Here is an 18910-nt window from a genome sequence, read left to right on the forward strand (position 1 = left end):
CGTTCCTTGTTGAAAACAACAGGTACCGCCTAGCAAGTACATTTTTGTCGTCATTTAATTAGCCCTTGATGGAACATGCAACTAATGCCAGGAGAACACATAAAGCAAAACGTTGGTAATGACACACATAATGATTCCACCACAAAGGGATTATAGGATTTCTGGACAGAAGCCAAGCGTCTGAGTGAGAAAGAGAGAGAGAGAGAGAGAGAGAAGAGAAACAGAGAGTGATGGAAGAATGTAACCTGTTTGGCCAGCTTGCGTAGCTGCTCCGTCAGCTTGGCGTTCATTTCGTCAAACTTGCGAAAGGCCTGTGAAACCGAGGCAGATGAGGAGAATGATCATGACAGCTCTGGAGTCTGGAGTTTGGGATTCATTTGTTACAATGACAGCTACGCCTAAGTACAGGGGATTCAAAGAACGTGTTGTTCCCATTTAAAAAGGGAAAATACACCCTGAAAACAGAATACACATTGTGCCATTCCAATGATCTTGGACTCCTCTATATAAATGTAGACAAATATCTCCCTAAGATGGAAATCAGAGCATCAAGACTTTAATTTGTGATGTCATCAAGTGACACTTTTTGGAGTTGGTCCATTGACGGTGAATGTTTTGTTTTGAGTTATTACATCCAAATTCGTTTTATTTCAATGCAGGGCTTACAGCTCTGAAAACTGTAAATGTACCTACATCCCAGTAAAATCACCATGGCTTACTGTCATAGTGGCCTAGCAGTTGTTCCACTATTCACTGCCTAGGGACCAGCTCCAGGAGTTCTCTCTTGATGACATCATCACTACAGTCTTTCGGGGTGTTCAGCTTGAGGAGATCCCTGTTCATGTTAAATGAACAGTAAGCTGTACAGTATTATAGAAATAACATAATGTGATTCATATTTGTATATTTTAACAGGGAGTGAGAGAAGACGTTACCTCTTCTGGAGCCGTCTGGCAGGTCAATATGGCATCCAGGAACTCATACAGGTACTGAGCAGGACAGAACACAGTACAATATGAACACCAGTCCTACTGTACAATTACTACTAATTATCGAATAACCAATATTTGGTTGTTATATTATTGATAACCGTTATTTGGGTATGTGTGTTGCCAGACATCCTGCTGTGCAGGTACTTTACTGTATCTTTTATATTGTGTATCTCCTCTGTTTGGAGTCAGTTGTGTTGTGTCATGTCTGTATGTATGTGTCTGTGGTGTGGGTGTAAGCCCAAGACAAATTTCCCAGCTGATGGGACAATAAAGTGACACTTGACTCTTGATTAATAATGACATGGCTCCGTCTCATTATCTGTATGTAGTAGCTTCTAGTAGTGTGTTTATGTTTGTATGTGTAGGTTTATAGTACTGTGTTTATGTGTGCGTGGGTATGCTTCTATTAGTGTGTTTATGTGTGTGGGTAGGCTTCTAGTCGTTTGTTTATGTGTGTGTGTAGGCTTCTAGTCGTTTGTTTATGTGTGTGGGGGTAGGCTTCTAGCAGCGTGTTTATGTGTGTGTAGGTTTCTAGTAGTATGTTTACATACAGTATGTGTGTGAGTGAGTAGGCTTCTAGTGTGTTTGTGTGTGTGTGTGTGTGTGTGTGTGTGTGTGTGTGTGTGTGTGTGTGTGTGTGTGTGTGTGTGTGTGTGAGTGTGTGTGTGTGTGTGTGTGTATGTGTGTGTGTGTGTGTGTGTGTAGGTTGCTGGTAGTGTGTTTTATGTGTGTGAGAGTAGGTTGCTAGTACTGTGTTTATGTGTTTGGGCACAGTGTGTCTGTCTGTCTGTCTGTCTGTCTGTCTGTCTGTCTGTCCTGTTTTTTATATGCGTTTTGGCATAGTGTGCCTTTCAGTCTGTCTGTCTGTTCTGTTTTTATGTGTTTGGGCATAGTGTGTCTGTCTGTCCTGTGTTTTTATGCGTTTTGGCATAGTGTTTCTGTCTGTCTGTCTTGTGTTTATATGTGTTTGGGCACAGTGTGTCTGTCTGTCTGTCCTGTGTTTATATGTGTTTGGGCACAGTGTGTCTGTCTGTCTGTCCTGTGTTTATATGTGTTTATAATATGTGTTTGGGCATAGTGTATCTGTCTGTCCTGTTTTTATATGTGTTTATATATGTGTGGGCATAGTGTATCTGTCTGTCCTGTTTTTATATGTGTTTATATATGTGTGGGCATAGTGTATCTGTCTATCCTGTTTTTACATGTGTTTATATATGTGTGTGCATAGTGTATCTGTCTGTCCTGTTTTTACATGTGTTTATATATGTGTGGGCATAGTGTATCTGTCTGTCCTGTTTTGTGTTTATATATGTGTGGGCATAGTGTATCTGTCTGTCCTGTTTTTATATGTGTTTATATATGTGTGGGCATAGTGTATCTGTCTGTCCTGTTTTGTGTTTATATATGTGTGGGCATAGTGTATCTGTCTGTCCTGTTTTTATATGTGTGGGCATAGTCTGTCTGTCTGTCTGTCTGTCTGTCTGTCTGTCTGTCTGTCTGTCTGTCTGTCTGTCTGTCTGTCTGTCCCGTGTTTATGTGTTTGGGCATAGTGTGTCTTCTGTCTGTCTGTCTGTCTGTCTGTCTGTCTGTCTTGTGTTTATATGTGTTTGGGCATAGTGTGTCTGTCTGTCCTGTGTTTATATATGTGGGCATACTTAGTGTGTCTGTATAAATGTATCAGAACTGTACTTACTGGAGAGAGAAACTTATAGGTGAGGTGAGCATTCTCAGCTAAGACATCAGCAGCCAGGTCAAAATACTGAGAGAGAGAGAGACAGAGAGAGAGAGACAGAGAGAGAGAGAGAGAGAGAGAGAGAGAGAGAGAGAGAGAGAGAGAGAGAGAGAGAGAGAGAGAGAGAGAGAGAGAGAGAGAGAGAGCGAGAGAGAGCGAGAGAGACAGACAGACAGAAATAGATAGTAAGATAGTGTGTGTAAAAGGTGTTAAATGAGAAGAGAGAGACAAAGAGAGAGAAAGAAATAGATAGGTAAGATAGTGTGTGGAAAAGGTGTTAAATGAAAAGAGAGAGACAAGAGAGAGAGAGAGAGAGAGAGAGAGAGAGAGAGAGAGAGAGAGAGAGAGAGAATGACGGAGCTATTGTGTACAGCGGAGGGAACATCCAACGGCGACATGAATAACATTTTAATTAAAGAGTGGCATGGGGCCTGCGAGACCCACTGCTGTCCTCATGGGGGAATCGTGTAGTTTAAAATCCATTAGCCAGCTCTCTTCTTTTCCCAGCACATGCACACACGCACACACAGTGTCGTGCGGCGGAAAATGCTGACACTTTCCCCTCATTTAATAGGGTGTTGGGAGTGTGTTTTGAAGGACGAACCAGTCACATTCTTGCGGTGGCGAGTGTGTGTCTAATGCAACATGCGCGTGTACTTGAAGGAGAATAGGGATATGGTGTTACAGTCAAGTTGACGTTTTGTATTAAGAGTAATGGAAAACAAGGCCAAAGTAAACACGTCTTCCCCCAGGGATGATGGGCACCCTTTAGGCCAATCAGTGATGGGTATGTCACCACATGAGAACATTATAGATTGGGTGATTCTCTTATTTCCGCGTCATGCGGGTGGCCAACCCTCGTGGGATTACAAGACGCCAATAATTTTGTTGCAGTCTTCCTCGTGGGTATGACTCGTGGGTAGAGTGTCCGCCCTGAGTTCGGGAGGCTGGGAGTTCAAGCCCCGGCAGAGTCATACCAAAGACTATTTAAAATGGTACCCATAGCCTCCCTGCTTGACACTCAGCATCAAGGGTTGGTTTGGGGGGAAGTCCTTGCGACATACTAGCGTCATGTCCAAGGGGTGTACTTGTACATCAAGCTGCCTCACGCTACGGAAACAGGAGATAGGCTCCTGCCCCATGTGCCGTTACGGCTCGAGAACCATTGGTTCTCAAAGGCAAAACTTCTTCTTCCATTATTACATTGCATTTCATTACCTAAATACAGATTACAGCTCGGTCTGGTGGCAGAAAGGAGGATGAGAAGGAAGCTGGCTGCTATCCTGCAGAAGCCCTCCCACCCCCTCTATGAGGAGCTAGCCAAGATGAGGAGCACGGAGACAGTGCACTAACCGCCTCGGCCAGTCCTTCGTGCCAGCGGCCATCAGGCTCCACAGCCATGGGCATGGACAGAAGTAACGGCTGCAGAACTCCAGAACTATTAGGAATGTCTGACTACTAAGTGTGTCTGACTCTTAAGCACCGATACCTGCACAGACTACAACATATGCCATATATCATCCCAGTTAGGATACCTTGTGTATACTGTTTACCTGTACTCTTACTCATAGTATACATTCAGATTCAAATTCGTTAATGCCTATATTTATTGTAACATATAATATAACGAAGGTTATTCTATAACCCTAGTTATATGAGTAATAGCGAGCGCTTTGCTCTATTGGAACTGTCCCTTTAATCATAACCTAAATGAAAGCTTTCACCTCGTGTACCCGCCCACCTGCCTGACCACTCCCACATCCGCTCCTATAAAGCGGGGTCATGGCCATACAACAGCTCCTTCCCCAGTCTTTCACAGCTGAAACAGAAGACCGTGGGGTCCTCAGTGAGTCAGAGCAAAGTGCTCGCTATTACTCATATAATTAGGGTTATAGAATTTGCTCTATTGGAACACAAGAGCTGAGCAGAGCGTAAGCCCGATAGATGCACCCGCTGAGGTCCCCTACAACCATCAGAACCGGGGAGGATCCGGGCCCCCCCTAGCGAGGGACGGGAGGGGGATCGGACCCGACTGTGCGAAGAGGGTTTAGCACCTCAAACGCACAGGGTGAGCAGACCGTGGGACTTACCTTTGTTTAGAAGGGCCCGCGACTACTCAGAAGCGCATCCCACACGCCACCAGGGAACGGACGTGAGCAAAACCCCCGTCACAGCCCCCAACATCGCGGGGTCGGAGTCAAAACCCCAATCTATGGCAATGCCGTAGCAGCGGAGCGCGGAGGAGGTCCCAGCCTCAGGCCACCCCGGGGCTAGGACCCCCTGAAAAAAGGGGCCTGGTGAGGACTATGAAGCCGTGGCATCGAGACCCCACCAGACGGTCACTGGTGACACCACCCCCCACATCGCCAGCGTATCGGACAGGGCCTAAACCAGGTGAAGGCCCTTCTCCCCTTGGCACGCCGCTCCGAAGGGCCAGCGTGGGGCCAGCCGGCGCGCAGAGGAGACAACCCTCCAAGGAGGTTGATCCCTCAATCCAGGCCGCAGGTCCCAAGAGTAGAACTCGACCTGCGCCCGGAGCACTGCGGACTAGACAGGCGCCTAAGGGGCTTACTGTAAGAACAGCATCCCGGCGGAAAGGGTGTTCCGGTATGCTGTGCACCATGTCACAATCTCCACGAAACCCGACCCCGCCAATTTATTAATCCTGCGGGGTCAAGGTTCAGAGAAAGAGGCTGACACAATTGGCAGACGTCATGAAAGATGCGGGGGCATACTCTCGGGCAGACGGGGTCAGGCCCGGCCTCAACCCGAGAGTCGACTCTGCTACCAACACACCGGGGAGCCAACCACCTCCCTATGTTTATTTTAACAGGAGGCGGTTGCTCCCTTAACCCACTAAGAAACCCCAGAAACATAACTGCGCGTATACACAGGCTATACAAGCAGTTCAAGCGTTTCAGGTTTCAAAAGGGTTAACCCAGGCCAACAGGTCATCGAGGGCAAGGCCCGACCCGGGCCTGGTGGACCGGGACCTACACAGGGATGCATAGAGGAGTTAACAGGGCAACCTCCCCGACAGCCCCCTCCCATCCCCGGCTTAGCAGGGAGGGAGGGGTGAAACAAATGGAGAAGGACCAAGCCCCCTAACATAGTGCAAAGGTACAACACAGTATGGACCAAAGCACGTCACTGTTAACACTTTCCGTGCCAGCAGGGGGTGCCAGAAATAGACGCTTGAGTGCCAACGCTGTAGTCAATGGAGGGCGATCATATTTGCAAACGCATAAACTATATCTTAAATTATCGCTATGTGTCTAATACGTCCGTCGCTTATCAATGACTTGTTTGCAGTCAACATTGTCGAAACGGATTGTTTTTTTTTTAATCAGTTAATTTCCGTTTTATACCATTTTGAAAAACTTGCTTTACTGTAATACACAAAACACGCAGTAATTTTTCTGCCTATTTATGAATAGTTTTCAAATAAATAAATAAATAAATTATCGATAGTATATGTGTACTTATACACGCTATAGAAGCAGGCTGAAAAATCGATTATCTTATTTCCTGATCAGCACACACACACTCACAGCCACACACACACATATGGGACACGTTGATATATAGGTGAAAACAGCTCTGATTATCCCAAGACTGGTAAAATAGATTTCTTACCTCAGATCATATGTTCTCCAAAAAGATTATTCCAATTCCTGATCGCCATTCCAAATATCGATCACGTTTATTGTTCAAACGCTGGGTGGTCGAAAGACATATTCCACGCTGTTCTGATGGTGGGCAATGAATGGGATCGGCTCGGATTTCATGCCTGACAAGTAAAATGTGGAATCCGGACTATTTTTTTTCCATCCATTTCATTCAGTCCAATCCAATGGGGTGCAATACCATCCGGAGAGACGATAGGGGGCGATATTTTCCCTGTTAGAGCTCAGACAGATCCCCACTGGTAACGTGAGGCTAGATTGATGAAACATTTATGGAAATCGATAATAAAAAAAATAACGATTAAAAATTTGATTTCTCATCGGTTGGCACTCAATGCATGGCATAAACTAACGAGATTTCTCGTGGCTGGCACTCAAAGTGTTAAGGGCAACTCGTGGTGGCATCCATATGACACACACATTCATGACATCAATCCCTGTGACGTCCGGCCCGACCTGGCATTTTCCCCCCGGAAAAGCACAAAGTCCTTCGGGGTACCAGAACTGCAGATCTGCGCCCCTGCGGGCAACGGGTTAAACTGATCCGGTCCAGCACGACCAGAATCAGTCCTGTGTCCTAGTCACGCCGCCGCCCCCAGTCCTAAGAGGGGGGTAGGTACGTGTGTCGATCCAAAACATCACAGAGGGCGCCACTAAGACGGTCAGTACGCGAACGCACAGCTCTTGGTGGCCCACCCAAAGGCGTGAACCCCCCCTGCCAATGTTTGATCTACTCCGTCATCTCCCCCCGGAGATGTACATGAGCCGTCGAGTCTAACCTAGTGCACCGGCGCTCGGTAGAGACAAAATCTCCTTCCCAGCCGCCCACATAAAAAAAACGCTGTTTTATGATGTTGGGCAACCAAGGCGTGCCGGCCCACAAAGCATATTTAATCATTGAAAAAACACCCTGGGCCGGCACTGATTGCTCTCGTAAGACCATACGCTGATTTCATAAACAGCGTATATGCTCGCAAAGAACCCGAGAACAGTGACGGCGAATTTCCAACCAGATAGAGCCTCACAACGTTTCCCCTTGCTGTCTGGGACGAGCAGCAGGGAGCCAGTCTACAAGACACAGACACGGGTCCGCACATAACGAGCCTGGGAATAACAACTGCGTCAATTCTGCTCCTTATGTAAGAGGGAGGGGAATACAGCGGTTTTCCAGAGAAACCTCAACGTGAGTAAACAATTGAAAAAGGTTCATGTAACACATTGGACCAAGACTCTCTGAGGAGGAGGCTCTGAAAACTCTGAGGAGGCTCCCTCACTGAGAGGGAGGTTCTGAAACTCCGTGAGGAGGAGGCTCTGAAACTCCCTGAGGAGGAGGCTCTTTTTTTTTTTTTTTTTTTTTACCAGTCTGTTGTGGCCAGCATCCTCTTCTATGCTGTGGCATGCTGGGGAGGCTACATCAACTCAAGGGACACCAACAAGCTCAACAAGCTGGTGAGGAAGGCTAGCTCCGTGGTGGGAGTCGAGCTACCTAGACTTGAGGTGATGGTAGAGAGGGGGATGATAAGGAAGCTGGATGCCATCATGGAGAACCCCTACCACCCCCTCTACGACGAGCTAGTCAAGATGAGAAGCTCGTTCAGCCACAGACTCATCCCCCCCCGACACTCAACTAACCGCCTCGGACAGTCCTTCATACCAGCGGCCATCAGGCTCCACAACAGTGGGCAGCGACTAGCAGCCTCCAGGCCCCACAACAGGGGGCAGCGACAGCGACTGCTACCAGACATTGACCTGGGACTTATAGGAACCCAAGGGGGACAAAGTAGACTACCCTGGTACTTTGATTAATGTATACTCAGTAGATAGTAAATTATAGTACCTCATGCATACTGCACCTTATACTGCACCTTATGTGACACTGTGAATAATGTGAATATTCCTCAGCTAGTCAGATAGTAAATTATATTGACCATATTGATCAAATTGTTTACACTGCCTGTGTTGTCTTTTACTACCTGTATACTGTGTTGTTTTACTACCTGTACCCCTCCCCCATCCCCCCCATGCTGCTATGATGCCTGAATTTCCCCAAGGGGATCAATAAAGGAATATCTTATCTTATCTTATCTTAATACACAACTGGCAGGGAGCAGAGTAGAAGACAATTGTCTCTACCACATTGCACCACCTATCCTTTACAATGACAGCGGCCTGTAGCACAGGCCCTGTAACTCACGGACATGTCTCTTGGCCAATAAGAAAACGCGCTTGTGCTTCAATGGCCTCTCGAGCCTGTGAATAAAAACGTGTCAATTCTGCTCTTCATGTAAGAGGAGAAGACAGCGATTCTCCCAGAGAGACCACAACGTGAGTAAAAACAATTGAAAAGGGTTCATGTAACAATTGGACCAAGACTCTCTGAGGAGGAGACTCTGAAACTCTGAGGAGGCTCTCACACTGAGAGGGAGGTTCTGAAACTCAGAGGAGGCTCTGAACTCCCTGAGGAGGAGACTCTGAAAACACCCTGAGGAGGAGGCTCTGACCCAATATACACTACTAGTAGGGAGCAGAGTAGAAGATAAATTGTCTCTACTGCATTGCATCACCTATCCTTTACAATGACAGCGGTCTGTAGCACAGGCCCTATAACTCACAGACATGTCTCTTGGCCAGCAAGAAAAAGCGCCTGTGACGTTTTCAAATGGCCGGGGGAAACCCGTGTCCCACCTATCCTGATTTGGTGTGGGAGACAGGAACCCCCCCCCCCCCCCCCCCCCTGTGACGAGAGAGAACGCCCTCGACAGGGAGACTGATAGGTAGAAAGGCACAACCTCTCGGCCAATCAGTTTCGTAAGGATATAACTATATCCGGGAGGGGAGAGGTTTATTTTACCCACCTCCTTACCACCTCACCCCTAATACGACGCCAAAAGAAAGCAGAGCCGTGACACCAGGTGCATGGCGCGCCAGATGAAAGCACATACTTACCTGTAGAGTAAAAGCTTTACATCATGCACGCCAGCCACAGCCGATAACCTCGTTTGTGTAAAAAACTGGCTTTATCCACGGCTCTGGCTTATGTGTGAAAACTTGCCACCCGTTATTTTTATCATTACCCTTAAGCAAAGAAAAAATATCAAGCTAAGAGAGGGACCAAGGCCCTTGGTCATATGCCACTATGTACAACTCTGTAGACTAACACCCAGCCAGTTGTGGACTCAAGCTACGTTTCCTAAACGTTACATGAAACACACACAACTTCTCATCATACAATAAAAACGCTGTTTTTAAGTAGAGAGAAAGACATAAGCCTTGGCCAAATGCTAGAACTTACAACTTTGCTAAGCTATACAAAATAGCGACCAACACAATTTTCAAAGAAAACTGTACAACACTCCAAGCAAGAAAAAGCAACCCCAGCATTTGTAGTTGCGAGTTCACATAGAACACGTCGTATCTCCCAAATGCAGTGAAGTAACACACGTTTTGTTAAACAAAGACATCGTTATTAACCAAAAACATTCGGGGGGGGGAGGAAGGAAGAGTAATAAAAAAAAAGCATAGTGTAATGTCCTACGGATTCCTACATGAACCCCCGGACGCAGGCAAGCTTCTAGGGCTGGACTTCTGGACTTGAACTTTGTGTTGCACTGTATCCATGTCCCCAACCACCGCACTTTCACAGTCTTATTGTTGTCTCACTGTTCTGTCCTGTCTTGCACTTTACTTAAAATTATTTATTTACTGTTGTATTGTTCTTAATTGTGAAAAAAGTATGCACTGTAATGTCAAATCACGTTCCATTTTGTACCTGTATAAAATGGCGAATAAAGTAATCTGAATCTGAATCTGAGGATGAAATGGCCGCAACAGGTTGGTCCACCACGTTGACGAGGCCTCTCGCTGGCGGGGCCAGAAGCGGCGACAGCTGGAGCCTCGCTCCGGCGCGACGCCCCCATCCTGCGGCCGGTCATGGTGCAGGCCCGACGACATCTTCTGCCAGAGATGACGCCGTAGTCAGAGTGCTCAGGGCCCGCTACTTCCTCACGGCTAGCGCCAATGGTTTTAGCACAAGCTAACAGCTAACTCCAGGCTGACTGATAGCATCAAGCTAACGTTTCTAGCCTTAACGTAGTAGCCAGCTAACGGCTTAGCCTAACAGCGAACTGGCTAACAGTTCGCTTTTACCGGCTATCGATAGCCACCAGCTAACGCAGTAGCAAGCTAAAGCGGCTACTACTGAAGCTGTACGCCCAGGGCACACAGCACACGAATGAACACGGACGGACGGACGGGCGGCTGCCGCTTCACTTCCGCTCCCATGTTAACGGACGCTACTGTGCACACTGGCCACAAGCGGGAGCGCGCCCTCGCAGGCGGCAAGCTATCTTTTCCGCTTTGGTTGGATTCGAGGCGGCGCGGCTGCTCGTCTATGCTCTTCAAGTGTTGAATGTGCATTCCTCTGTGCGCTTCCGCGCGCTATAGTCGTCGGAGGTGTGTCTGGCCAGGCGCGCGATCCCGCTAGGAACCCGCACGTGAAATTCGTGCGCGTTGTATGTGCCCGGGCCGAGATGTGAGGAATAGCGATACAGGCCAACACGTCAGACAGCCGCTGTCTCTCCTTCTTTTTATCCAAAATAAAAAAGGGAAAGGCAACACACGTCCCTCTCACAGAACGGTGTTTACCAGACACAGCGGCATCGGCAGTAAGCCCCGTTGTACGCGGGCTGCAGCCGCCCTGAGCTCGGAGATATTCTCATAATGAAACACCAAGCTTGCATCCTCCGTGCCGGGTGTTTTCGTCTTGAAAAGCGGGGCCAGCGCGGCGGCAGAGGATATCCGTTTTCAGAGACCCGGGGACTTAAACCGCAGACTCGGAATCACGGCCCCAGGAAAAAAAGCTACGACCTCTCTGAGGAGGAGCACTGTTTTATCGTGGGGCAACTAGAACCCCCTCCATGCCGCTATGGAGAGGCAACGAAGGGATTCTAGCCTGTAGCCGACCTTACGCAAGCTGTGCAGCTGCCCCCTCACAACTGCACATCTGAGGCCTGCGTCGCAAAACACCACCCGCCCAGAGAGACAGTCAGCTCTCACACAGCCGACCGCCTCTCGAGGCATAGTATCCAGCTGCAGGGCCGGAGACAATGCCGGCGGGGATTGCTCAGTGACGCGCGCCCCAATGCGAAGCGCCGGTGGAGGTCAGAATGATCATCATCTTCTAGACTCTCCGGTGGTGACGACATTATCCTTTCTTTCTCCCGTAAACTAGTGAGAGAGGGAGAAACAAAAGAAAAAGCCAACACAGCTCCTATAACTAAACTAACTACTTTAGCACTAAACTTGAAGCTGTGCTATACACGGACTTCATGGCGGTGAAAGTAGGGAAGGAGCTGTTGTATGGCCATGACCCCGCTTTATAGGAGCGGATGTGGGAGTGGTCAGGCAGGTGGGCGGGTACACGAGGTGAAAGCTTTCATTTAGGTTATGATTAAAGGGACAGTTCCAATAGAGCAAAGCGTAAGCTATAACGAAATATAACTGGCATACAGACCCTCATCTGCACTTTTGTTTATTGTTTATTTTTCTCATATATACAGTATTCAGAGTTCATTTTATTGCCTATATTTATGTCTTTCTACTATTACCCGGCCCATACCTGTACCTCCCCTCTTCCCTCCCCCATGCTGCAATGACGCCCAAATTTCCCCAAGGGGATCAACAAAGAAATATATTATCTCAGTTCGAGCCCAGCACTCCACATTTGCTTTCAGTTTAGCTGGTCGTCCGTACTAATACACATTGGCCGTATTAGGGGGTGGGAAACTGATGGGTGGGGATCGGGCGTTGTGGACAGCGACTCCTACAGGTCGGTTGGTGCGCCTGCGCAGTAGAATCAGGAAGTGTCGGGGGCAGCGTGAGCCTCCCACGCGTTACTCCTCGCCACTGAGAGATCGAGCTGCGCAGGTGAAAAGATGCGACTGCTGTTACCTCAAGTACCGGAGGGGACTTACATTTACATTTAGTCATTTAGCTGACGCTTTTATCCAAAGCGACTTACAAGTTCTGTACGACAAGCCATCAGGAACTCTATCAGCTGAGTAACAATGTTCATCAAAGTGTTGAGTGCTACAGTGTAGGTTAGTTTATTAGGACAAGTGCATGACAGTATGGTTAGTTAGGGTTAGATTTTTTTTTCTTTTTTTCTTTTTTTAATTCAGATAATGGTTGTGCTATGTATGACTTAGTCCACATTGCAGCCGGCTTGTGGGAGGCAAGAAACAGCGTCCGTGACAGGGGAGGGTTGAATTGGATGATACGAAATTGGGATGGGAGAAAAATATAGAAAATGGGAGAAAAAGTGGATAAAAAAAAAGAAATATATTATCTTAACTCATTCAGCGCCAGGGATTAGCCATGGCCCTGTGGTCGCATTGCCGCGCTTTAAAATATAGGACTGAGTCACCTTGTTTGTAGAGCTATAACTATATTCTATATTATAGCTATGGATACAATACTATGGCCCATTTGACATCACCTATCTATCGTTCAATATGTGAGAAAGAATAAATGTTTCCATCCATACGTTCCCGTGTTATACCATGGTGAATATAAGTATGGTTTTAGAGCGGTCTAGGGTAATTCATGAAATCCTGAGTTAAAGCCCTATACGTCGATTCCACTATAGACGTTGCCATTTCTTGCCTGTATACGCTATTATTCCCCGAAATCAAATCTACATCACAGCTATTATGTTCCATCATGAATGCATGAAATGGGGGGGGGGGGGGGGGGGGGGGGGGGGGCGTTTCTGATTATTTGATTGTCAGTAACGGCATTCGCATTGAACACTAAAAACGGTTATCAGCACGATCGGTATGAAAGCATTGCAGGATCAAGCTAAAATTTACGTCAAATCGTCCTTACCTGTGACCGGGAGTATTCCAAAAATAATATTCCAATTGTTTGAACGCCATCTGGTATATCCAATGTCCATTTGGTCGACGGCATAATCCACCACAACATATGGATCGGAGATATTTGATGCGCTTCGATGGAACCGGCAGAACGGCTGCCCTCGCCCGACAAGGAAACATGAAACCGGAGACATGTGGCGTCTCACAGAGAAAGATACAAGGGTATGACGGGTGCTTGATACCGCCGTCTAGCGTGATGCGGCCGGTATTGCACTTTTACATTCTCATGATTCCGCTGTGTGCCTGTAATGAATCGAAATATCGAATAAAATAAATAACGATCAAATAACGTATATATATATACGTGGTTGGCGTTCAACGGTTGTCGGACAAACACGTATATAACCGCTGTTGGCGGCCATTGAGTTAAACAAAGTATTCCGCCTTTCACCGCCAAGCTTGGCAAATAGAATCTGCTACAAAAAAGGGTTCACTTCCTGAAGCACAACTCAAGTTTGTTTGTCATATTCATCCCGCTCAAGAAAATCTAGATAAATGTTGATTATAGTATGTGGTGTATCTCAGTCCCCCCAGGCTATGTATCAAGTTGGGTGTTGACAGGTCAAAAAGACCTAGATATATATTTAGCATCTGTCCGTTTAAAAAATGACAATTACATATTCAATGAAACTCATTAAGAATTGTGCAAAGGACCCCGATTTCATATCAAGACACCTGAGGCTGAGAAGCCTGACCCGGGAAAAAAAAGTATAGCTCAGAGGCTAAATATTTATTATTTTCCTTGAGAAAAGAAATGCATGTTTGGATCAAGACAAATTGGGTCCAAGACTGAGGTGGAAAGGGAAATTGGTGTTGGGTCTCAGGGAGCTACAACACTGCTGAAAGCCTGGACAGTATCTATCTAGTGTGCTGTTTGTGTTGGGTCTCAGGGAGCTACAACACTGCTGAAAGCCTGGACAGTATCTATCTAGTGTGCCGTTTGTGTTGGGTCTCAGGGAGCTACAACACTGCTGAAAGCACAGGGTACGATCTGGACAGTACAGTATCTCTCAGTATCTAGCGTGTTGTTTGTGTGATGTACCTCGTATTTGCAGTAGAGCAGCAGCAGGTTACCGAAGGTGACGGGGGGGAAGGGGACCTGCTGCAGGAGGAAGGCCAGCTTCTCAAAGCCCTCTGATGGCTTCTTGTCCATGTTCATTAGAGCCTGGTTGTGGAGGGTCACCGGGTCCAGCTCCTGCAGCGCACACACACAGACACACATATAATATGGTGTGTCCAATAACACACATACATTTTATTGGTCGTCTTACAGGCCCAATCTGTAATGGGATGTAAACAAACCACCACCACCAGGAAAAACAAGAATATACTTATTTAAAAAACAATTTTATCCACTTTTTCTCCTCCTTTTTCTATTTTTTCTCCCATCCCAATTCCATTGTGCCAATTCTTCCCTCCCCCGTCTTGAACGTTGCTCGCATATGCCCCCCACTGGCCAGTTGTAGGGAGGATAGAAGCCTTGCATCACAAGGAGGCAGCCTGTCACATCTTTTCACCTGCCAGCGTGGACTCTCATTGGCGGGGTGTAACGTGTGGGAGGCTCACACTACCCCCGCCATTTCCTGTCTCTGCTGTGCAGGCGTCCCCAACCGACCTGTAGGAGTCGCTGTCCACAACGTCCAGATTACCACCCATCGACTTCCACCTGCTAACTCTGCCAATTGAATTAGTATGACGGCTGGCCCAAGCCGGAGGCAACGCCGACAGCCGGAGTCGAACCCGGTGTATCTTGCGTTGGTGACGAGCACAATGTCCGCTGCGCCACCCAGACGCCTAAGTATATACTTATTTTTTAAATTAAAGTAAATAAAATAAAATAAGATGTATGTATTTTGTTCTGAAACACTGTTAGGAAAACAGACCTAGATTCTGATTTAAACTTATTTTTTTTGTATTTTATTTTTGTATTATTTTTTTTAAACAAACACATAAACAAACATGACAACACACGATAAGATATACAAGCATTAGTTGTCAGTGCACATCCAATGAAATCACATTTTAGTTAATTGTCTTATATAGGATATACCCTTAATACCTGTTATCTAAAAACCTACACACATATTATGCTCCAGCTCGTACCCCCCCCTTCCGGACCCCCCATTGGATAATCCATCCACTTTCCCTCGCTCCTAACCAGACATTACCATTATATGCTAGCTTTTATTTTCTCCACCACTTCTAACCACAATGTAATTTTGGATTCATTGAGACCCAAAATTCTTGCAGTAGATATTTCTTGATAGATCACATCGAGATATGTAATAATCCAGACCTTTCGGCACATTTTTTCCGGTTGGAACCATCGTGATGCTATCAGCTTTTTAACCACTGTGATACCCGATAAAACCATCCCGATTTAAACTTATTTTACAGTTACATTGAGTCATTTAACTGACGCTTTTATCCAAAGCAACTTACAAGTTCTGTACGACAAGTCAGCAGGAAGGGTACAACTCTTACAGCTGAGTAACAATGATCATCAAACAGTGCTGAAACGTGGGTGTTGCAGTGTTGAGTGCATAGTAGTAAAGACAGTAGTAGTAGGAAGAGTGCATGATAGTATAAGACAGTAAGAAGGTTAGTGTTTTTATTTATTTATTTTTAAGACTGTGCGTTAATATATATCCCACATGTATATAGTCAAAGAAAAATTTGAAAACTTGAATCAGAAGTGTGACACAGCACTACATCAAATACATACAGAAATATCGCACGCACGCACGCACGCACACGCACACGCACACACACACACACACACACACACACACACACACACACACACACACACACACACACACACACACACACACACACACACACACACACACACACACACACACACACACACACACACACACACACACACACACACACACTTTCCTATGAATGTAATGGTTCTTTATATCTGAAAGTGTATAGTGTATGATGACTATTCCTTTGCAATTTCCATGCTGTAACAGAGGCATGAATGGGCCTGAGCAGCCCAAGGCAGCACTAATAAGGATTACACAGAGAGAGAGAGACGGTGAGAGAGAGAGACAGAGAGAAAGAGAGAGGGAAAACACAAAGAGAGAAACAGAGAGACAGAGAGGGAAAGAGAGAGACAGAGATAAGGGGAGAGAGAGACGAAGAGAGAGAGGGGGTAGAGAGACAGAGAGAACGCCTGCATGTCCACTAGGGCTGTCTTAAATACTTCGAAGCTTCATTCGATGGGCATGGGATTCGAATATGAAAATAAAATTCGATTATAAAAAAAAATAAGAAAACTTTTTTTTGTGTGCAAAATCAACTCTGCCTCTCTCTGTTAACTCAAGTTTCAAGTTCAAGTTTCTTTAATAGTTGTCATACAGAAGTACAGAATACTTTTATACAAAATGCTTCTTACTGTTACGCTCCAGAGACTGTGCTAGACAAGATAAGTACAAAATAACATAGTATAGCATGTAAATTAGAAGTAAAAAATGAGGTCACAGTGTTCAGTATAGACATATGTACAATGTTCGATGCAGAATAGACGTAACTGAGTTACCATATAATATACAATATACTATGCAGTGTACTAATATACAATACTATATAGTGCGAAGCAGAAATGGGATGAGGTACAATTTAGGTACAATTTACAGTAAGGTGTACGAGTTGTAGTGCAAATCCTTTATCAATAAATATAAAGTGTGTTTAGGTGATCTAAAGTGTGGAGAGTGGGTGCTGCAGTGTGTTGTTTGTTTAAAGTGAGTGTGTGCGTGTGGGTGTGTGTGCTGTGTGCATTTGATGGTTGTTGTATAGTGTTTATTGTTCGTTGAGCAGCCTGATGGCCTGGGGATAGAAGCTTCTTCTGAGTCTTTCTGTGCTCACCTTGAGACTCCGGTATCGCTTGCCTGACCGCAGCAGTTCAAAGAGGCAGTTGTTCGGGTGGCTGGAGTCCTTGATGATTCTCTTAGCCTTACCCCTGCACCGCTTGTTGTAAATGTTCTGGAGGGTGGGGAGCCCCCCTCCAATTGTGCATTCGGCTGAACGTGTCACTCTTTGTAGTCTGCTTCGGTCTTGTGCAGTGCTATTCCCAAACCAGGAGGTGATGTTGCCAGTCAGGATGCTTATTGTACATGAGTAGAAGTTCTTAAGGATCTTCTGACTGACTTGGAACTTCCTTAGGCGCCTGAGGAAGTAGAGGCGTTGTCGTGCCTTCTTCACAACACTGTCAATGTGTGTGGTCCATGTCAAGTCCTCGGATATGTGGGCTCCGAGGTACTTAAAGCTGTTCACTCTCTCAACCGGTGCCCCGTCGATGCTGAGGGGGCTGTAGTCCTTGACCCCCGACCTCCTGAAGTCCACAATCATCTCCTTTGTTTTGCTGACGTTCAGGGAGAGGCTGTTCTCCTGGCACCATCCCGCCACGACCTTGACCTCTTCCAGGTAGGCCCTCTCGTCGTTTGCAGAGATCAGGCCCACCACTACTGTGTCGTCAGCAAATTTGATGATTGTGTTGTTACTCCGCTGAGCCACACAGTCGTGTGTGTACAGGGAGTAGAGGAGGGGACTCAGAACACAGCCCTGGGGGGCCCCTATGTTGAGGGTGATGGATGAGGAGGTGCAGTTGCCTGCTCTCACCACCTGGGGTCTGCCCGTCAGGAAGTCCAAGACCCACTGGCAGAGGTCATAGTTCAAGCCCAGGTCCCTGAGCTTGGCTATGAGTTTGGAGGGGACTATGGTATTGAATATTGAACTACAACAAGCAATGCTGTTTGTTATTTAAGATGAGGTCAGACTCGGCACTGACAGATTTGTGTTCATTGTGCTGCTTTTATAAAGCCTCAAATGACGGCTTACAATATTTCATGAAAGCAAAGTGTTTTGTTTGTCTAAGATTTAAAAAGGTTTAAACTTTACAGCACTGACAAAGTTGAACAAAGTGCTGTACAAGTACCACAACATAAATCTATTTTTCTTAAAAAATATATTATAAATAAAAAGAAAGTATACATTTTTTTCTTCTTTTTTCGAAGCTTCGAATTAAAATCGAATCTCGGCCCCGAAGCTTCAAATTCCAAAAGAAAATTCGAAGGTCAGCCCTAATGTCCACATTCCTTATACAGTCATAACACACGCACAAACACACGTACATGTATGCATGCAATGATGCACGCACAAACACATACACACACACAGTGGCATAGGCAGAAATAGATTTTTGGGCGATGCCTAAATAAATGTGTGCATGCCAATCTTTCTCAACAAATATTGCCTTGTGGACCAAACAAAAAAACTGGAAAAACTTTGCAAGCAAGCCCTTTTTAATGTAAATAATATCTCAAAAGAGAAAATTCACAGCCTATGCATACCCTAACTAACTGAGAGAACATATACATAGCTGGTGCAACACTTTAATTGTTTCATTATAGTCCAGTGATTCAATCAAGTCTATAGTGGAGAGGATATCATGCCGATGCATCGTGCACCTAAATTAATCCAGACACACTCGAGACCAGAGTTCAGTCTGTATGTCACCACTGATGCCCAGATGACAGATTATACCGATTGACA

At 46.1% G+C, this 18910-nt stretch overlaps 1 protein-coding gene across 4 annotated transcripts in view; it reads right to left on the bottom strand.

Annotated features, from left to right (window-relative positions):
* The window catches only part of ift70 (intraflagellar transport 70), a 51950-nt gene that overhangs the window by 20033 nt on the left and 13007 nt on the right, over window positions 1-18910 (bottom strand). For all 4 annotated transcript variants that reach the window (XM_084329695.1, XM_084329694.1, XM_084329693.1 and 1 more), the window contains 4 exons: window positions 14388-14540; window positions 2686-2751; window positions 936-989; window positions 246-311 (listed from right to left, as the gene is read on the bottom strand). In XM_084329695.1, coding sequence (XP_084185821.1) covers window positions 246-311; window positions 936-989; window positions 2686-2751; window positions 14388-14540 — 339 coding nt within the window. The remainder of the gene's footprint in view (window positions 1-245; window positions 312-935; window positions 990-2685; window positions 2752-14387; window positions 14541-18910) is intronic.

Source organism: Notolepis coatsorum (assembly GCF_963971535.1).
Source record: "Notolepis coatsorum genome assembly, chromosome: 14".
Classification (NCBI taxonomy): domain Eukaryota; kingdom Metazoa; phylum Chordata; class Actinopteri; order Aulopiformes; family Paralepididae; genus Notolepis; species Notolepis coatsorum.